This window comes from Jatropha curcas, chromosome 3 (assembly GCF_041381405.1).
Source record: "Jatropha curcas cultivar XTBG-Jc1 chromosome 3, XTBG_Jcur_1.0, whole genome shotgun sequence".
Taxonomy (NCBI): Eukaryota; Viridiplantae; Streptophyta; class Magnoliopsida; order Malpighiales; family Euphorbiaceae; genus Jatropha; species Jatropha curcas.
In genome coordinates, this window is record NC_143153.1 from 31,729,774 (window position 1) to 31,751,178 (window position 21,405).

The 21,405-nt window shown below is 32.3% G+C and overlaps 3 protein-coding genes and 1 pseudogene across 8 annotated transcripts; 3 read left to right on the forward strand and 1 right to left on the reverse strand.

Moving 5' to 3' along the window:
- Window positions 1-493: 493 nt before the first annotated feature.
- On the forward strand, window positions 494-4,234 carry LOC105639574 (Adaptin ear-binding coat-associated protein 1 NECAP-1). The gene is made up of 8 exons (XM_012223658.4): window positions 494-864; window positions 1,488-1,519; window positions 2,101-2,201; window positions 2,297-2,369; window positions 2,575-2,606; window positions 3,307-3,397; window positions 3,502-3,613; window positions 3,696-4,234. Exons 1-8 carry the CDS (start codon window positions 766-768, stop codon window positions 3,993-3,995), a joined length of 840 nt encoding a protein of 279 aa, XP_012079048.2. The 5' UTR covers window positions 494-765; the 3' UTR covers window positions 3,996-4,234.
- Window positions 4,235-5,169: 935 nt separating this feature from the next.
- LOC105639575 (uncharacterized) lies at window positions 5,170-10,491 on the forward strand. Of its 6 annotated transcripts, none has more exons than XM_012223659.4 (6): window positions 5,170-5,329; window positions 6,987-7,172; window positions 7,580-8,510; window positions 8,595-8,705; window positions 9,784-9,956; window positions 10,058-10,491. In XM_012223659.4, exons 2-6 carry the CDS (start codon window positions 7,077-7,079, stop codon window positions 10,259-10,261), a joined length of 1,515 nt encoding a protein of 504 aa, XP_012079049.1. In that variant the 5' UTR covers window positions 5,170-5,329; window positions 6,987-7,076; the 3' UTR covers window positions 10,262-10,491. The 6 variants fall into 6 exon arrangements, with proteins under 6 accessions (XP_012079049.1, XP_089575055.1, XP_012079053.1 ...); XM_089718929.1 differs by having other exon boundaries at window positions 10,061-10,491; XM_012223663.4 differs by having other exon boundaries at window positions 10,064-10,491.
- On the reverse strand, window positions 10,469-12,391 carry LOC105639947 (protein trichome birefringence-like 42). The gene is made up of 4 exons (XM_012224154.4): window positions 11,824-12,391; window positions 11,485-11,659; window positions 11,198-11,376; window positions 10,469-11,112 (listed from the first exon to the last, which is right to left on the reverse strand). Exons 1-4 carry the CDS (start codon window positions 12,222-12,224, stop codon window positions 10,626-10,628), a joined length of 1,242 nt encoding a protein of 413 aa, XP_012079544.1. The 5' UTR covers window positions 12,225-12,391; the 3' UTR covers window positions 10,469-10,625.
- A 284-nt stretch (window positions 12,392-12,675) lies between these two features.
- Window positions 12,676-14,854, forward strand: LOC110010104 (KDEL-tailed cysteine endopeptidase CEP1 pseudogene; annotated as a pseudogene).
- The last annotated feature ends 6,551 nt before the right edge of the window (window positions 14,855-21,405 follow it).

Genomic DNA, 21,405 nt, shown 5'->3' on the forward strand with positions numbered 1-21,405 from the left:
ATGGAAGTTATGAGTTCTAGTCACGGAAGTCTCCACACTTACAATTGTCTGTTCTAACTTTTTAGATAGTTTTAATTTCAATCATGATGAGTCTTATTTTTCATTCAAATAACTGATTCTTCAAATCATTTTGTTGGGTATCACAATTTATAAAATAATGCAATATCAGTTGAAAAAATGACTTCGGTTTGAAAGCTAGGATAATATTATTTTTGGCTAAGTAACAGCTTAACTCTCTGTTCTTTCTTATTTAGCATATTAAAATAAAGAAACACAGGTTAATGGTAATGAGTTCCCATGTGGTTTGTTTTTTTTTTTTTTTTTTTTTTTTTTTTTTGGCGAATCTGGATAATACCAGCATTAGATAAAATGATTCTTCCTTATAAATCAAGCAACACCAACCTACCTACCAACCTCTTGTGTTGACTCCCATCCTGACCGTACAATCGTAACTACTATAACAAAAGAACTGATGACCACAGCCGTTAGATTTGCTACGACAGAGAACAAGAACATCTGACAGCGGAGAAAGTAATCTAATCTAACGGTTGGCGTTACTTAGGTTGATTATTGTGAGCTAGAAGTTTAGAAGACATGGAACCTCATTTTCTGTGTTTGTGTTGTCTACAATTACAGTTCACCAGACGAAGAAACTGAGAAAAAGACAGTGTCTTTCCTAATCAATTTGCTATCTTTGAGATGCTATACTGATTTTGAATTCCGATCTCAATTGTTTTTCGAATTCTTTGTTTGTACATTTAGATCATGGAGAAAGAAGAAAAGGCGCCAAATGATCAAGATACCGAGCAAACTGAAGAGATAGAGCTTATTCTCTTTCAAGTCTCTGAATGCTACGTTTACTTGGTAAACGAACGCACTCTCTCTCTCTCTTTAGAATCTGATTGTAGTTAATAATTTATCTTTTGGTTTTATTAATGGGTTCTTCAGATTGGTGGGAATTGTTGATTTTTTAATTTGGAGATGGAGTGGTAGGTTTTGGAGATCAGGATTTAGATTTGAAATGTAGAAGTTAAACCAACTATGGAAACAGGGAGGTTAGGAGCTTGATCATAAACTTCTTTCAATTTTATCGAGAGAGAAATGATAGTTGTAAAATGTCTAAAGTGGTATTTCAGGTTGTGTTTATCTGTGTCTGGAATCTGTATAAAAAAGTTCGTTTATCTCTAGTTTCAAATTGGGTACTTTGCGAGCGAATGATTGCTGTTAGATTTCCAAGTGGAAATCTCTTTACTTTTGTGTTGCATGGTACAATATTGTCGATTATGTTAAAAGTGACATTTTTCTATTTAAGTTAAAGTGATGAATTAGGTAAGTAATTATGTTTTGTCCACTGACTGACTGCATCCTATAATTTATTGGTTACTTGTATGTGAACTAATTTGAAAGAAACAAATGTAGTTATCTTGATGAAGCTAAGCTCAAGGAAATTGCAGTTAACAAGCTAGTTTCGTTGTTACCTTTTGCAGATACCCCCAAGAAAAAGTGCTGCTTCTTACAGGTTTCTGCTCCACTTCTCAAATAAGATTCCTGATAGTCATTGATTGTGCATATTTTCTACATGATTTGACACAATTTTTATTTTATTTTGTTCTTATGCATTATATAGAATTTAAAATTGTCCTTCTGTGTTCGGTTCTTTTCATTGATGAGATCTTTTTGTTTCTGGGAAATTTATATAATCAACCACTTACTTCAAGCATCATATTTGTGACTTTTATTGAGGCTTGTGAGTTACTTAAGAAGTTATGCCATAAAAGACTGCTAAGTGACAATCTAAGCATAGGTTTCCCTTGTCACTCTCATCCCTCAACTCCATTCCTTTCGGGAACAAGAAAGGGAAATATAAGAAGAATGGGGAGTTTCAAAGTACCGAAGCATTTCCGGTCCCTTTCCAATTGTATTTGTATATATTCTGTTTTTTGAATATGAATGCAGTATTTTTATCCAATGTCGCTACTTTTTGAAATTATGTTTCATGCTGATGTCTTTGCATAATAAATTTGCATGTGCTCAATTCTATTGATAATATTCATGACTTGAACTCGTTATTGCTATTTATATCTCTAAAGTTCATTTCAGGGCTGATGAATGGAATGTCAACAAATGGGCATGGGAAGGGACGCTAAAAGTCGTTAATAAAGGCGAAGAGTGCATTATCAGACTTGAAGACAAAACCACAGGTTCGATTAACTTTGAATTACTGTTTAGTAGAAAATGTCATGAAGTATCTTTTTCTTATGCACTTTATTGTTCCTGAAATGTTTGTCCTGCATAGGTGAATTGTATGCAAAGGCATTTTTAAGAAATGGGGAGCCTCATCCAGTAGAACCTGTAATTGACAGCAGCAGGTTAATTCTGTTTCTCATTGAATGTGTGGTTCTTTTTTATTGTACCTTTAATATTATTGATTGTGTGTGATACATGTGAAATAACCAAAGTTGACTGATTTAGTTTACTTTATGCTAAAGTCTATGACTTTGTGTTAGTTTCTAATTGTGATTAGTGAGACATGGTTTCTGGAGGGTGTCTAAATAAAGATCCTTTCTTTTGCAGATATTTTGTTCTGCGAATAGAGGAAAACATCGGTGAGCTGCCATGCCGCAATTCAAATTTTATATTCAAACTGTTAATTCCATTTGTACTGGATTGATTTTGATATATGTTATCTGTAACTGTCGTAGGATTTTTATATACCAAAGAAGCAGATTATGAGCTGCATTCCTTGCCAGTTTTATTCTTTCTATAGAACCTACTCTTATAGCAGTTATTTTGTAACTATTGATCTTTCTAATTGTTTTCTATACCTGCTTTTTTATGGTTGTCACTCATTGTGGCCATAGTTAGTCATTATTTTCATGTTCCACAACCCAAGTCATTGTATATCAGTATTGTTTATATATGTAAAAGACTTCAAAATTCTTAGGATTTATAATTCTAAATACGCTAAGCAGATAACGTGCTTTTTCTGAGTTTTGGACTGAAATTTTCATTCGGTTTGCATTCTGAAAATAATGAACTGCCAACATTCTTGCTAGGCCTGACAGCTGGATTCAAAATGATTTTGTACTGTTATGTTTAAAGATATGGAAAGTAATCAACTCTATTCGATGATGCTAAACACTTTCTGTTGAATCTCTGAATCTACTCTGCCAATAGTGTGAAATTTTGTTTTATTTTATATTTTTCTTGGTTTTTGGCATTGCCCATACAGAAATAATATCTTTGCATTATTCTTGCTTCTCTCTCTTTGTAAATTTGGCATTGATTAGTTTGGAAATCATGCAGATGGTCGTCTTCGGCATGCATTTATTGGCATAGGATTCCGAGAAAGAACAGAAGCATATGACTTTCAGGCGGCCTTGCATGATCATGTCAAGTATGTTCTAACATACATAAATGTGCAATATTACTTGTTCACTAAATTGTTTTGCTTTTACAGCTGATACTTTCTTTGCACATTGGCAATAAATCCCATTGTAGATATCTGAACAAGAAGAAAACTGCAGAGGAGATGGAACAACATTTTCAGAAAACTTCCTCGGTTGATTACAGTTTAAAGGAAGGGGAAAACCTTGTGCTGCAAATAAAAAATGTGAGCTTATGTGCATCTCAAATTTTAAAGACTCTTGCATCCTAATAATCAAATTAAATTTACCCTTTTCTGGTATCAACAGAAAGGTGGCTGTGGTATTGTGAAGTCCAAGATTTTTGAGCAGGGTCTAAATAATCTGTCATTAGAGGTTAAAGGTGATCGAAAAGAGCCCATCCTCGGAATCATACCGCCCCCTCCACCTCCAGCAACACTCTCACCTGTTTCTTGCGGGCCAAATTCTCCATCAAACTTGCCACCAAAAATCTCCCTTGATAAAACTTCTGAAGACAACTCAAACCCTGCAAAGGAAGACACTAAAGAGCAACAGAGCACGCAAGATATTCCAGATGATGATTTTGGCGATTTTCAAGTGGCTGGTTGACACAGATTAATGACAGAGATGTTTGCTATGAGATGCTTGATGATCATGTTTATGTAAAATGAGTGGTACATATTACGTACTCCGGATTTAACCTTGGATATTGAAATATTCTGCTAAAAGTGGTTTACATTTTTTCACTCTCCGGCAAGTCAGCCTGCTAGTTATAAGGGAATTAATGTACAATCAAAGTTTTCATGAAGATAAATGCTTTTAGTAGTAATGCAAATTCTTTTGCTAAAGCTAATGCAAAATCTCTTTCTTCTTGATATTTCAGTAATTATTTGAACAAAGCTGTTGTATGGTCAATGCTCAGTATTAATGAAGAAAATGCATTTTAAAATGAAAAGTTGGGTGGAAAAATTTAGTTAATTTTTTTTTTTTTTAATTTTAGGTAGTATAATATATTCTTTATCAATTTTTACCAAAATCATGACAATTTCAACACTTTTTATTAGAAATTATGACAAAATATACTAATCCACATGTCTCTTATTAACCTCTTTCTCCCGCACCACTGGCATATATAGTTTAGAGGCATACGACACATGTGAGAAACAAGATCAACTTATCCTTTTCTTCTTTGGGATTATTGAAAGCAACTAATTATTGTTAAACCTAATAACAAAAGAAGTCTGTTGGAGAAAAAACTCTCACGTTAATTAAAGATGGACAATTTAAAAAATTTTCTTTCTTGCAAGCAAAACTAGCAAAAGCTTGATTTTGTTGCTTGCTTCAAGATTTCTAATATTCTTTCCCTAACCTACTTCCATAGCAATATTATCTAACCATAGAATCCTATTCAAACTCTATAAATTCGACATGGTGCTTGAAATTTTTATGCTTACTTTATTTTTTTTATAGAGATTCAACTTGTATTCTCCTCTCTAAAAGAAATGATTGGGCTTGATGGGAGATTCCAAAAGCCCAAAACCGAACCCAACCACCAACTAACTCCTTAACATGTCATGGTATCACAGTAGTAAACCAACAAACACAACACAAAACACAACACAACACAACTAATGGGACCCACACATCCACTAAAAATTTAGAAGTGTCTATGGGACCCATTGTTGTTTCTCCCAAAATTTTTTTTTCAATTAATTCTTTTTTTTCTCGTACGTGTCAAACAGAAAGCTGTGTCACGTCTCTTTGTTTTTCTGTTGCCTTGTGTGATAAAAAGTTGGTATTTTTGGGTCCTCTTAAAAAAAAAAAAAAGAAAAGCTGAACTGCGACGCAGATTTACTTATACTTTACTTATAGATAATATTTGATAATCCGACTCATCAAATTGCTTTAGGCTTCTTCTGGGTATTTCGTGGCCGCCACAGTACGTAAGTTCTTAGCTTCAATTTTCTAAAATAATTTCTCTCCTTCTGGTTCTTTCTTTGGTTGAAAGGCCTTTGCTTTTTGATCATGTGCTCTTTTCCTTGTTCTAGTATATTTATTTATATTAGATTTATGTACTTTTTAATCATTATACTATTTTCATTGGCTTCCCTTTGATCAAGTTCTGCTGGGTGTGGCTGTTTTTTCTTTATGATTTCTCCCTTTGTTTGTCTTCTGTTGAGATGTTTGAGTCTGCATTTTGGGTATTATAGTGCTTAATTTGATGATCATACGCAAAAGAATTTGAATTGGTTTGATTGTAACTTTTTTTTTTTTTTAATGCTACTTATGACTTTTTTAAATTGGCTATGAAATTTTAATCCAAGAACTAAAAAGTTTCTTGATCAATATGATCGTATGCTGTTTTTTTTCGAGAGGGGTGGTGAAATTCAAGAATAGAGGGTGAATTGTACGTTATTTAGATTGTGTTATCCGAATATGTTTCAAGGGTTTTAGTCAATTGACTGAGAAGCCTGATACAGTTTGTGTTATGAAAGTTTCTGTTGGTCTAATTGATTAAAGATGTGAACTTTGATTTCGAGCTCAGCTCTGAAATAATCCAAGTTTGCTTCTGTTATTGATGTTATATTTTTTTATGATGATTATTCTTCTTTGATAGAATCTAAGCCAGTTTACCATAGTGAAAATTATAATGAACTATCCCAAGTGACGAAAAATGGTGCCATTTAATCAGAGGTGAAATGCCTTTTAATCCTTACAGTGGAAATCTCTAGCAGCATGGGAAACCCCAAAATTTTCTTTTCATCTTTTAGTGCACTGCTTATTTTGTTTTGTACTTCTTACCCAGAATTCTAGTTCTTCTTGGCAATAAGGAACCTTCTGGTCTGTTAAGGGTGACTGTTTGAGCAATTCTTGCAAATAAGTAGTGTACTAATTTTTGTTTCTAGTGGGAAGATTTATCTCTCTGTCCTTATCTTTCTGCAGAATGCATTGTAGGTATTTGCACGAGCAATCTTTAGAAACATAGAGTTTGGCATAAATATTCTGGACTAAACTTTGATTTTTTTTTTTCTTATTTATTTAATTTTGGCATATTTGCCTAAAAAGTCCTATGCATTTTCATCCTAAAATATGGTTATCTTGTTTTGAAATAGAAATAAATTCTCATATAATGTATGGAAGCTATAGAGCAAAGTGTTGCTTTGCTAATTGCAGTTTAGGCAAATTTGGGGACTGATACTTTAACAATGATTCCATCAATTATTTGTAGCATTCAGTTTCCACCATAACATATATACGGTGGTTGTTTAGTTATTTTGCTATCAGCTGATGCTGCTATGTTTCACGTTTTAATGGGTACTCACGTAAACCAGAGAAAAGAAAAAAAATAAAAAATAAAGAGAATACTTTATAAAATGGACTATGCTCAAGGTGAAAATTAGAAATTTATGAAAAAGAATGCTGCAGCCGACTATGTGAAAAAAAATAAATAAATAATTTTTCCTTATGAATGTTATTTAGTGCATGATCCAAGTGAAGTTTCTGTGGTGCATTTTCTAGAGGGCATCCTTTTGTTCTATATATTACTTGCTGCCTAAAGGTGATTCATATTTAATGACATTTTCTCCTTGCTGAATTTAGATTGAAATCAAGCATATAAGTAGAGACTGTGAGGATTCTGACCATATTATTGATCGTGGAGCGGAAGCAATCTTTGTCTGAGGTTTACATATGATCAGTATGGATCTGAAAGGTATATCGTGGGTAGGTAATATTTACCAGAAGTTTGAAGCTATGTGCTTGGAGGTTGAAGAAATTATGTACCAGGTATGTCCTTTTGGTTAATTATGACATTAAGCTATACCAAAATTTTTAAACCTCTGAATGGGATTCTAAGGGCACTTCCCCTGAAACTCCGAAGTGGTTGCTAGATATCATTACCAAAAGGATCAGTGCCATTTCCCTCTAGAACTACTATAGTTATTACAGTGAACGTTTTGATCTTCTTGTCAACTTGTCCAATGTTATTTAGTAACCATTTCCGTGCTCTTTCATGAAATGGCCATCCATATCTGAACCCTTATCTTTATTCATGTCAATTGTGTTCCTTATGTTAATCATTGTTGCCACCCAGCTGAACTGGTTTGCTTGATTGGTTCTCTTAACAAGGATTGGCTCCCTGAATTTAGTAATACGATTTTATTTCTTATGTTGCACTCATGTTTTTGGGACAGGACACAGTTAAATATGTTGAAAATCAGGTGCAGACAGTTGGTTCCGGTGTGAAAAAGTTGTATTCAGATGTCATGCAAGATTTGCTTCCACCATCTTCAGAGGATGCTACCAAAGGTGCAGTCTCTGACTTGCCTCTGGAGCTTTATGCTGATGTTGGTTTCTATGTGAAGCCAAAAGTTGGTATGAAGGAAAAACATGTAGAGGTTGATGATATGGAGAAATTGACTGAGGATGCAAAAATGGCTACTGCTTACAATTTTGGCCATCCACCTCCTTTCCAGAGACTCAGTCGTACAGATAATCTATTCCCACTATCTGAAAGGGATTCTGCTGGAGGTGCGTCAAAGCAATATGATAAAGGAAGTCTGTCTGATAAATCAAATCTGAGCATCAAGAAAATCTCTAAAAGGAAGAATGTGCCCTTAAATGAGAAAATAGGGGCCATAATTCCTTTGGAGAAAGATTTGACTAAACCATCTTCATTCCGTGAAGCTTCATATGAAAATCATCTAGGATATTCTGCTGGAGGAGCCTCAAAACGATATGGTGAGGGATATTTGTCATCAAATCTGGGTATCAATAGAAACTCAGAGAGGGAGAGTATGTCCCCAGATGAGAAATCAAGACTCAGCACTCCTTTGGATAAAGATTTGACCAGAATATCTTCATTCTTTGAACTTTCAAATGAAAATCAGAAGGCACCTTTGTATCAGAGCACTAAAATTACAACTTCAGAGTCTGTTGAAGTGAGAGAGCATGACATCATAGAAGAAGAAAGTAAAAGCGGGATTGAAAATGCAAATGAACTAATGCCTGATATACCAGCACGTGGCTCAACATCTGATATGGTAAATGTAATTGAATCTGGCATGAGAAAAGAAATGGATATGAGACCTTCCTCCTGTGGCAGCTCATTAGCAGAAGCCAATGGTGACTATTTCCTGATTTTGATTGTTTCTACCCATTGATTTGCGTCATGCATTGAATGTTCTAAGTTGACTTCTTATTTGGCAGCTACAGATGTTTGTAGTAATCATCGGGTAGTTCCTCTGGTGGAAGCTTGTGCAAATGGGGAAGTACAGAGAAGTAAAATTGCATCTGAGGAGGATTTTGATTCTAATTCAGGTATTGGTATTCTTTCACAGGTGCATTGTAGAACCATCCTTATTGTCAGTGATATTAATGAAAAGTAGCTATTCATATTGATAATTATGATTTTGCAGAAAACCTTATTCCATCAACTTTTGGAACTTTGCTCATTCAAGACTAAAATATAGTCTATTAGATTCTTACTGAAGACCATTATAGGAACTCAGTGTGCACAGAAGAAAAGAAGTTTTGTTTGTTTTCTATTGTTGCTTATGGATATGCTTTTGCATGTTGATTTGCATCTTTACTAAGCGTACACATTGTTATCAGTATTTTCGACAAAACAAGATTAATGACTTTTTGTATGGGTTTTGTGCCTTCCCATCCAATAATTGGAGATCTAAAACTGAATGAGATATTTTTTGGTGTTGACCTGGAGTCCATTTGTGGGTCTAGCTTCATTCTGATTTGTTTTAGTTTGACTGCCTAGTGTAAGGCCTCATGTGAGAAGGGGAGTTAAAGGTTGGAAGAGCTCTACTGGAAAGTTTCTTATATGATTTATGAGTCTCTTCACCCTACAACTTAAGCTTTTGGGTTGAATAATTTTTTATTCGCTGCTTGCTTAGTACAACTTTGTGCTCCAGTTTGATGTTTATCTATTTGATTTCTAATTATGTGAGTGTAGTGTTTCTTCTTTTTCTTCTCTCTCAACCTCAACCTCAACCTCCTCCCACCCCCTGATTCCCCCCTGGCAGTGAACTAGATGGTGTGACATATGAGGATGAATGCTCTGTCTAGATTCCTTTTCACATTTCCTTTCCTGGCTGTAATGATCTATCATATAGAACGAATGAACCATCTGTCTTGGATTCTTTTGGCCGAGTTTGCATGTTTCCCATTTTCACTTTTTGGGTAGGATTTTCAATGGGTGAAATGTGCTAGTAGAATAAAGAAAAGGAAAAAAGGGATTGCAATATGTTTTATTATTCATTACTGTATTCTTTTAAATCTTGATTCATCCGATGAATGCTAACAGAACTCGCAACTCTAATGATTTGATTATCAAATTATCTGCTACTTTTGTGCACCTACTGATGCTGGCCTAAATTTTCAGGATTGCTTGATGACCAAAGTAAAGATGTGAATGAGGTTGAAACTTCTCTTGAAAATGAGTTGGAAATCATCCAAAATGTTGACAAAATAAAGCTCGAGGAGTCTTGTATTATGGTGAATGGAGATGAATTCAATTTTGTTCCTCGCGTTGAAGGAAAAAGCAAGTCCTACAAGGTACTGTCTCTCACTCCATTACTTATTAATCATCAAGTATTGTAATTATTATCCTTTTATCACTCATCAAATATAGTATATCTTATGGGCTTCTTTTATAGAAGAAGATTCAGGATGTTTTCTCCCCAAGAAAGAGGTCGATGAGGAAGCATGAGTATGAGCAGCTAGCCATATGGCCTGGCAATGATTCAAATTCCAATCAAAAAGATTTTGCCAAGATTTCAATACCAAGTCTTACCATAAATGATACGAAGAAATCCCTCTCAACTCCTGATTTCTGCGAATCTGAGTGGGAGCTTCTATAAATAGCTGCAAAACAAATTTGTGTACAGAGTGACCATTCAACTGCTTTTGCATGCAGATGGAGATGATTAAGATGCTGTGCCAGATGTTAATAATGCTAACAGCTTTCAATTATAGTCTCTTCGAACCCATGTTTCTTTGGCAGTGAAGTTGAGAAAATGGTGAAGAAGAAATGGATATATATATATCGTCTGTAGTGGTGAAAAATATGAATCAAAAAATTTTTTTTTTATCTAATGGGAATATAAAATTCCATTCGCTACAAAAGAATGATGCACAAGCTTTGAGGATTACCGCTCCCCCTTCCGTCTCTTCTCTAAGTCGTTAAATCGAGGCAAAATGCTTAGACTATTCTCATAGAAAGATTCAAACTACCAAATTTGTAATTCCCTTTGAACTATCTAATACTATGGTTGCATACAAGAGAATGTTCCATGTATCAGGTAGCCCAGGCAAACACCAGTGGCTACAGTCAGGATGAGACCCCGGTAATTGCTGCTCCTCAGCTGTCAACGCATAGATAGCTGGATGTGCATCTCTTCTATACTCTGATAGCTTTGTGATGTTCAGGTAACGGACAGGTGTCTTCATCCCTCTGATTGTAGTTTCCAGAATTTCTTTTATCGGCTTGGGAAATTGGTACACATAGGATTCATCCATGATTGGTTGTGTTCTGTTTTGACACCATACTCCCTCTTTGTGTTCTGGCGATATGCTCCGGAAAAAGACTGTTGTCTTTGTCATATTAACATTCTGGTCAATCCAATTTGCCCAGGTCCCTATTGCCATTTTAAATGCAGATTCAAGTTCCATTTGCTCCACCAATTTTCCATCATATTGAAATAAATCCCACCTACAAAATAAGTAAATAGACATAATTTACAGTTGCAAACTATGATTCTGGTGATTCTGGTATAATTAAGTTATATTTGTTATACTTTTTGCGGTGTCTCCACCAGTGGCCTGTGTTGAATACCATCAAGTCAGCTCCTTTCCACTTGTGAGACGATGGTGCGAGCTTGTCAAGCCTTAGAATACTGCTTTCATTTGCTTGCTTCCCTTCATGGAGTTCTACTAGAAATGGGCTCCAGTAGAACTCCACAGAGCAATTGTAATCCTGTGAGAGCAACAGACCCTCGTTTGTCAGGTTTCTTGGAGCTGTTCAAAGCCTGCGAATTCACAATCACCGAAAAAGAAAAAGGAAGGTTCTACAGACTCTTATTACCTTTGCCTTGAAGACTTTGTAAGCACCACTCAAACAGTCAACATGAGCTCGAGAGGAAGGTATTGCAGAATAAAGAAGGCAAGCAAGTGATTCCCATTGGTTTCTGTTAAGAGAATCTCCAACTATTATCACCCTCTTCCCTCTAAGTTTCTCCAGCATGTCTGCGCCATTAAACCTAGGAAACTAACCTCAATTAAAAACTGCAAACATATATATAATGTAACTAATTGGGATTGGCTTAGTGCACTTGAAATAATTCAAACCGATGGTTTTGGTCTCCTGGAGATGGCAGTTTGGCCCTGACAATTGTAAGTGATCTATAACAAATAGTTCAATTACCTGGGAATTTCACACCCCTTAGCCTCCCATTTCCATCTCTCATATTCAGAATCTGGTCTTCCATTTCTCTGGCAGCTTACATGTTCACTGAGAAATGGACACTCTGAAGCAGAATAGATAGGACTTCCCTCAGGGTCATAAACCCATTTCCCATCAAAGATATTGCATTTTACTTCCTCATTTACAGGCTTTCCATTCTTAGTGAAATTTGTGGGCTCTAACAAATCTAGCTTAGAAGTATTTGAACTTGATGATCTTTCTGATTTGATTATGTTTTGGAGAGCTGAAAGATTTAGGTTGCCCTGGCCTTGATTTAGACTTAGTAACAGGATAATGCAGACTACGAAGCTTGCAATAGCACAAAGACTCCAGGTTTCATTTTTTGTGGAAGAGATCTCCATAACTTGAGATTTACGAGTTGGGTTTTGGAAGGTGTCTATTAAGCCAACTGTTTTTTATAAACAAAGGAAGCGTTTTGGCTATGGTAAGCTCGAGCTTATCAATATTAACCGTACTTATCCCAATACAAATTTAAATCTAATGACCAATAAATTTTTTTTTCTTTTAACATAATGTTGATCTTATAACATCAAACAGAAAAAAAAAAAAAAAAAAAAAAAAAAAAAAAAAAAAAGGAGTAGTTTCACTTACATCTACCACCCACCAAACATTGGAAAACAAAAAGGGTAAGCATACCTGCTTCCTCTCACTTTACCAATTACCACTAAGAGTTAACCAGTGAAGAGAAGTCTAGCATGGTCAAAAATTCAAATCCTAGCTAACTAACGATTTCTATTTTCTTTTCTTTTTCAAGAATTCATTTCTATACTTTAAAGAACTCCAAGATTCCAAATGCTACCAAAAATCTTATTCCCTTGGTTGACTGGAAATTATGTTGTTAGTATTATATATTTGGAAGACATAATTAAGTCATAGTAACATAATTACAAAGCAATGTCAAATTAGGATAAGTTACGATAAACTTTTAATTTTGAAATTTGATAGTTAAATGTACGAAAGATTTCCTTTTTAAAAACGAATTTATTAGCTATTAGATTTTAAAATTGTATAAAGATAGCTAATTTTTTAAGAACTTGATTTCTACTTTTTCTTTTTTAATTTTCAATGAATAGAGCATATTATTTGCAATACTTTTAGCTATTAATTAACAAAATTAATATTTGTATGCTATCCTTCTATTGCAAATTTATATTATTAAGAAACTAATATTTCATATATTCATCAAATAAATATTTTTATATTTTTTTATGAAAATTCAAAAAATAACACTAATTGAGTCAAATCAGTTTAGTTTAGTTTACATTCCAAATTTTGTGTCATTAGTTTAGCATTGATCTGGTTCAATTAAATCAAACCAACTGAATATCCACTTCCTGATGGTGCTATTTGAAGTTTTGATTAGATTTAATACTTTTATATTTGATAAATAATGACATCAAAAAACATGAAAGTAGATTGTGACACTGCAGGCGACTGAAAGGATTAACAAGCTAGGTGAATTGATCTCTCTATCAGAACAAGAGCTAGTCGATTGTGACACTGCAGGCAGAGATGAAGGCTGTGAAGGAGGTGCAATGGAAAGTGCATTTGAATTCATAATAAACAACAATGGAATCACAAGTGAAGCTCATTACCCTTACAATGGAAATGACGGAACTTGCAACACCAACGAGGCAGCTTCCCAGATAACTAATATCACAGACTACGAAGCTGTTCCAACCAACAGCGAGGGAGAGCTATTGAAGGCAGTTGCAAATTAGCCAGTGTCGGTCTCCATTGATGCTGATGGTACCGAGTTTCAATTCTACTCAGATGGAGTTTTTACAGGAGAATGTGGGACTGAGCTAAACCATGGGGTTGCAGTAGTAGGGTACGGTGAAAGCAGCGACGACGAAGCTAAATATTGGATTGTTAAGAACTCATGGGGAGCTGAATGGGGTGAGAAAGCCTACATCAGGATGAAGAGAGATATTGATGCTGAAGAAGGGCCTTTGTGGGATTGCCATGGATGCTTCCTATCCAATTATCTAATAAATTAGTTCTTATCTGCAACTATAATGTACATGTATTCTGGTTATGTCATTTGCATATGTAAATCATGTTTTTATAGCCTTAGAAATTTTTTGGAATGGATTTTAATGATTTTAGTTCGAATATTTTCATCTTACCTGACTTGACTCAAATTCACTGAATAAAATCAGATTCATTTATAATTGGATTGAGCACGGATATCTATTAATTCGATCCGAACCAACTCAATAAGATTGAATCAATTCATTAAGATTGAATCCCATAATATTAATGATATAGTTTGTTTTAAGTTTTGATTGTAGTGGTTTTTCTTCTCCCCTCTCATATCAAAACAATAATAATAAGGAGAAGCAAAAGCAAACCCAATTAACTTGAATCAATCTTGATTTAACATTGATTATCTTTGCCCATTAATTTTTACTTATCAATCTTCATTTTTTTTTTGTTGTAAATTTTAAATCAATCAATATTGGAAATAATAATTGATGGATCAATTTTCCAAATTGAATGCCTATTTGCTTTGTGCTTCATTTCACAATCTTGGCTAGACAAGCTACATGTGGACAAATGCTACATGTGCTAAGCATTGGCAAATATGCAAACCTAACCGAATGTGTATAGAAAGCCCGAGAAATCAAATAAAATCAAAGAAAGTAAAATATAATGGAGAAAATTTAGAAAATATTAAAATTATGTAATTCACTGAAGGGGATTATTATTTCTAATTGGGCTGGGATGGGCTGGTCTGGGCTGGGCTAGTATATTTTTACAAAATAAATAGTATAATTCTATTTTAGGCATTATCAGTGTCACGAGTGCTGCAGCAAGTTGATGTGGAAATTCTGCCTTTCCACTCCATAATTAAAACAAATGGGCTCTAGCCCATGACTTTGGTGACTTGAGTGACTCACTTCACATGACTCTTGTTAATAGATAGTGATAGAGGCTCAATTTTCCCAGCATTCATTTCATTTCTTTTACCATTTTAAACTGTGTGACATAAAGATTTTTTACCAATTTACCAAAGTGCACTTTCCGATATTAAACTTGTATTTCAATTTTATGGAAATTGAAGTCGCTTAGCATTTCAATCAATATTTTGTTGATCCAACGTTTATTTCATTTAAATGTTTGTGAATTTGATGTCCTACTAATAGAGTATAAACTCATGTTAAATTTCTTTCTCCAATTCAATATTCTACAACCACTTATAATTCAAAGTAACTCGATTTGATTATCTATGAATTTGTATTTCAATCATATATTCTAATTCTGTAATTTTCAGTCTTGTGACAAAAAAAAAAAAAAAAAAAAAAAAAAAAAGAAGAAGAAGAAGAATAGAAAAATTGGGGGGACAAAAGTTGTGGATTAGTCCAAATTAGAACTAATTCAACAATCAATTTCCCTTGCCTTCTCAAAACCGCATGCCATTATAGTATTTAAGCCCGAGTTTGGTAAATTTAGAAAAACAAAACCACAAGGATGGCTACAATGATTGAGTTTTGAAAGTCAAAATTGGCATATTACTCATTTTATAAGCAAGTTCTACTAATTTCTAATCTAATTAGTAGGCCAGGATTATGACCCACATAACCCAATTTGATTGAAATGCACTTTAAAGATTGTATATTTTTATTTTGTTCTCCAAAAGATTTGCCAACAAATAACATTTAATTAGACAATCAGATATGGTAAGCTTAATATTTTCACTTATGTGAACAGTTGAAGGTCTTAAGTTCAAATACTGTAGCTCGTATTGTTATTTCGACCCATCAAATCTCCCAATGAATAAAAAAAAATAACATTTAATTAATTTTGTCTACATTAACACCATGTCAACTCCTTGATTAAAAATAAATCCTTTACACTAGTTAAATTCATTTCTAAAAGAAAATGTAAAGATATGTAGCTTATCTTTGATTCCTATCACCTAAAAAAAACCCTAATAAAAAATGAATAAAACAACCAATATTATCTTTCAACAATCAATAAAAATTATAAAGTTTTAGCCAAATTGATTGCTTTTGGAATTTTAGCCACCATGCCCCATTTGGTGATGAACAAATAATATCCTATTCATTGGACTTAAGACTATGTACACAACAAGTTGATGATATTACATTATTACCACACCACAAGAAGACAACCTTTTGGTTCAATTTGGGACCCAAGCAAGAAAAATCCATAGCCAAAAAGCATAATTTTGTTATGAATTACAAGCAATCATCATTTGGATTGATTTGAATACAAGGGATATCTACCGAGTGAAAATTTCTTAATCAACAAAAATCTATCTCTAAAAATTCATATCGAGCATTCTTCGCAGACGAAGAGATATTAAAAGGCTTCTTATTTTTCAAATAGATCTTTTTACATCTATATATAAATTTTAATTTATTAAAAATACGCAAAAAATACTTTAAATTATTGATTCATCGAAAGAATTTTATCTGAAAATCATCTGAAATAATATATGTAAAGCTATTACCTCTGATATAGAAATATGGTGGGGGTGTCAATTTGATGTGGGCAATCATGTGATCATAGGAAGCAAAGAAAGAAACTCTTTGTCCTGCAATATGAAGTTTAAAGCGGCCTTGCAAATTGCTTTTTCTAAGGCCAACTTGTGTGGACTGTTGAGAAAGTTCCCATGACTAGTGATTTCAATAGCAACATGACAAAGTCTTTGCGTCCATTACTTAATTATCTATACCTTGTATTATAAATACCACATAAATTTAAATTATCAATCATTTGTTTTTTTAGTATAAATAAATGAATCAATTTCTAAAATTATTTTTCAATATATTGTAAGAAGATAATAATAATAATAATAATAATTTTACTGATAGTTGCTTTTCTCTCATTCAAACAAAGAGTTTAATAAATCTGATTTACCCTTTTTTTTAAAAAAAAAAAAAAAATAGTTTGCATGCTGCAAAAAGACTGCATAAAAGACATACTGAATTACATATGTTAAATCACATCACATCCATGATTAGCCTACAGGGTGAGGTGAAGGTACTCATGGCTAAAGACTATGGAATTTTTCTATAAAAATATACGTATTCTCTCTCTTATACTTAAAATTATCCTCATGATGCTTTTTTAATACTTTCGAAACTCTAATTAATGAAAAAAAAAAGAGAATTTTAATTAAAAATTTAGGAAAAAAATTTAATAAAGTTGATATGGTGAGATAAATATACTCAGCACATGGAGATACACAGAGAGTTGAGTTCTGTTGGGAAAATCGCTATTTTTCCCGCCCTTCGGATCGGCTTCAAGCAGGAATAAATGAGAAAATAAAATAATAACTGAGAAATTAAAGAGAACACGATAATTTAACGTGGAAAACTCCCCAAGTGGAGAAAAAACCACGGCCGTTGCCAAACGACAATCAAGAAAAATATTCACTATGCGGCAAATTGTTACAACCACAATTACAAAATATTTTTCTACCCGACACCCTCAAAACACCCCAAATATTTTATACTCCAAGGGATTCCAAAAGATTCCCTAATATAAAACACATTCAAGTGTTTTTGGTGTGTTTTGGTGTGTTTGAAAAGCTAAACATTAGCTTCCTTTTATAACCAAACCACCTACCCTCAAATCTCAATCTCCCCGATGTGGGATTGAGCAAAAGTTAATTTTATATTATTTTTTTTTCTTTTATTTTCAACATTCAACAAAGGAGGCTAACAAGTTCGTCATCCACATGTTCTCTGTAATGTTAAACGATGATCCTGCCATCAACATGTGCTAATTTTCCTGATCACAAGCACTCGTAATCACAATAGAGCCATTTCTTTTCACGATCATCCACTGGTCAACGATCTTATAATATATTTTTCACATGTATTGTTAATTAAGCATTAACGGTGCTATAGTTCAAATCTAGCAAAATATTATCTCATTCAAGCCGAACTCACTCATATATGTACGATTTTATTCTTAAATTAAAAATAATTTAACAGTCCATGCTTATATTTCTAATTAAAATTTATTAATTAAATTATCTATGTTCCTTTTTCTTGAAATAAAGACTTCTCCTTTAAATTTGATTGGTTCTATTTCTACCCACAAACTTTTACTGCTACAATAGTTACATTTTCACTTTAACATAAATAAGTAAAGCTGTTAAAAACAAAGCTGAATGAACTGTCAAGGATCCATGCATGAAACCTTTCAGTACTTATCAAATATTATAGCAGCCTTATTTTTCTGCACTCCCTTTAAATTTTAAGACCATATCCTGCCAAAAAAGTATATATATATATATAATAACCCAAAGTAGAAAATATAATTATAATAATAAATAAATAAGTAAAATAAACTAATAACCCAAACCCCACATGCCTAATCTTATCTTCAAATGGCTTCATTGAATGGTTTGACACCATTTTAGCCTCCATCTAGTTCTGTTTTAATATAAAATGGAAAGGAAATCAATCCCCAACTACTTTTTTTTATTTTTAAAAATCTCAATCTGAGATATTTTTTATTAGTTTATGTGCATGAGATTAGATCTTTTTTTTTTTTTTTATTTTAGATTGATATGTTAGAATTTTTTTTTTTTTTTTTTTTTTTTATGCAATACTCTTCAACAGAGTTAATATTGATTAATGAAAATAAGAGTTTTTGACAGATTGATATCTAACTATTCAACCTCCACCAAATTGCACTCAAATCACCTTTTTTTTTTAACAACTAAAGAAATGCTTATATTTAATGTTAGTGTAAGAACAAAGTTTAAAAAGAATAAACTTTCAAATGAAGCGAAATTGATGCATTTATGAAATAATTATATATGTTTCAAATTTACTCAATTTCTTTTTATTTTTAAAAAAATTATTTCACTTGTCCCATAATATAAGTCGTTTTTAAACAATTATTTTGTCTCAAAATATAAATCGTTTTTTAAGTGATTATTTTGTCTCAAAATATAACTTTTTTTAAAATGATTATTTTGTTTCATAAATCATTTTAAGGAGTAATAAATAATATTTTTTTCGATATTACCCTTATTTACATTAGATACTTTTACAAATTATTTTTGACTTTCAGATGAAAATTACTCTTATTTTTTGAGATAAATAATAATTTATTCAAATTACAGTTAATTTTATTATAATTAAAAAAATTAATTATTTCTTTAATCACCGTATAAAAACTTTAAACGAACACAAAGATTAATATTCTATGCCCTCAACTTATTTTCATAGTGTCTACATTATGCAGATGAAATGAAATAATAATAAGAAAAAGATAATGATTTTTTTTTTTTTTTTTTTTTGTCCAATTGATTGCAATCGGTGTTAGAATTGATGATAACCCTACAAAAACAAAACTAGTTTTCCAAAGCCTGTGGGGATAACAGTCCAGAATGAACTTGTTCAGACAACAACCCCCAAAGGAGACAAGTGGGTCTCTTTCTCATTAATGTTTTTTATCTGGTCCCCTTCACTACCTCTTACACGTGTATCACCAATTTTCCTTAAATTATCCTTCTTCCTTCTCATTACTACTACAAAATTTCTCAATCCCAGTGGGATTATCCCAATTTTCAATTTCTAATATAACTTATTACTACTATATTAATCATGGATATATTCTTATTCTGATTATTACGAGGTCCAAAAAGCCGAAATAACAAAATGAACTTTACACATGGAGGTAGTAATTTACAAAATAAAATGATAGTATTTTCTTTTTGTTTTGGTTATGAAAAGAAGGGCCATTTTAGGAGTACAGAAGAGCAAGTTGGAGGAGGAATTTGACAGGAACAGTGGAGATGCAGGCTGATTGAGAGCTTGAGTGTGATTCTAAAAGTTAGAAATGGCAATCAGAAATTGAGTAGGGCACACACTAAAGAATGAGTTTGTACAAACACAAACCAACAAAAGAATTTGGCCGGTTATATTGACTTTAGCAAAATTTTAAATTCAATGACATTATTACTTTTGCAATGTCCTTTGTTTTCCAGAAAGCCTCTCCCCCCCTCATTTTGTCATTTCTTTTTAAAATTTTTTAAAATAATTTTACACGTGGCTTGAAAAATCACTTTTCAAATTTTTATTTATGAAAGAGAAAAAAAATTAACAATACTACCACAACTAAATTTAACTCCACACTAATTTGCATGGTCTATATGAATTCGTTGTTTTTATCTCTTTTTTCATAACTAAGTTTATGTTGATGTCAAGAAATAGTAAATCTTTTGAGAAAATTAAATTTTTTTCAATTTGGTTCTACACATTATATAAAATTATGTAGAATATGACAAATTCATAAGTCTTTTTCGAACTTAAATCTATTGCTAGATCGTACATGCACTTATCATTAAACTATATTTTGGTGTACAAAAGTCTTTTTCTCCTTTATCTCAACTTGTACTATTTACATATCTCGCGTAGGATTGCGCCGGTGCGAAAATAGTAGAACCTAATGTCAATCCTTTAAAAATCTTTAAATAAAATTTAGTAACAATGTGTTTAAAAAAATTTCAAATGATAATATGGAATAAATCCTAAATATTCTTGTATTACTTACCAAAATTTGAGAATACAAATTTATTGCAATGAACATACCATTATAGTTTAAAAAAAGAAAAAAAAAAAAAAAAAAACAACAACAACAGAAAGGAAAAGAAACATTCAGATAACTACATAATGTTAGGTTGAGTAGGTTTGGCCTCTATATCATAGGAATTAAAAGTCAGCATGGGCAGATGCTTCTTCAACCATATAGTTTTGATTCAACTCTATAATTTTTCTATTATTTATTTTCTATTTATTGATCTTTAGAGCACCAACTTTTAGGTCTTAACCTATAAAATTATAGGAGTAGGTTAACCATATATTATTTATATTTTATAATTATTGAAAATATGTTCAGTAAAATTGACTATTTTGATAGCAGTTAACTGTTTTAATAGTATTTAACTGTTAACTGTTTGAATAGTTTTTAATAAAACGCTAAAAGACTTTAGATAAATTAACCTTTTGAAAAATTTTATTTTAACCTCTAAAAGTTAATTCAAATGTTATATTAATAAATACTATAAAAAATAGCGTATAATTACTAAAAACTATATAAAATGTTGCTGTGTATCAGTCTAAATTCTTAACAGGCACGAAAGTTGGAAGATGCTGACATTATTATAACTTATAAAACTAGTAAAATATGAAGTACAACTGCATATATTAATGTAAAAAAAAAAAAAAAGTACAACTGCATACAAGGCTTATTTTGAAGGTCTATTTTTATCACATTATAAAATTAGCATTAAACGATAAACAACCAAAAGTTAAAAAATAAAGTTGATTATCAGCATTTTATAATTACTTTCTAGCAGTCCAAAGCTTGACTATTAATGCTAACATATATGTAAATAATTTATCTTTCAGTAATATACAGGGAGCGAGGGTGATTTAAATAGTAAGATACGTTTAAATTCAGTAGACAATCTCTACAAAGTGCATTTAAAAGGGTGTGGAATTATTCTTGAAAATTTTCTTTCTCTTT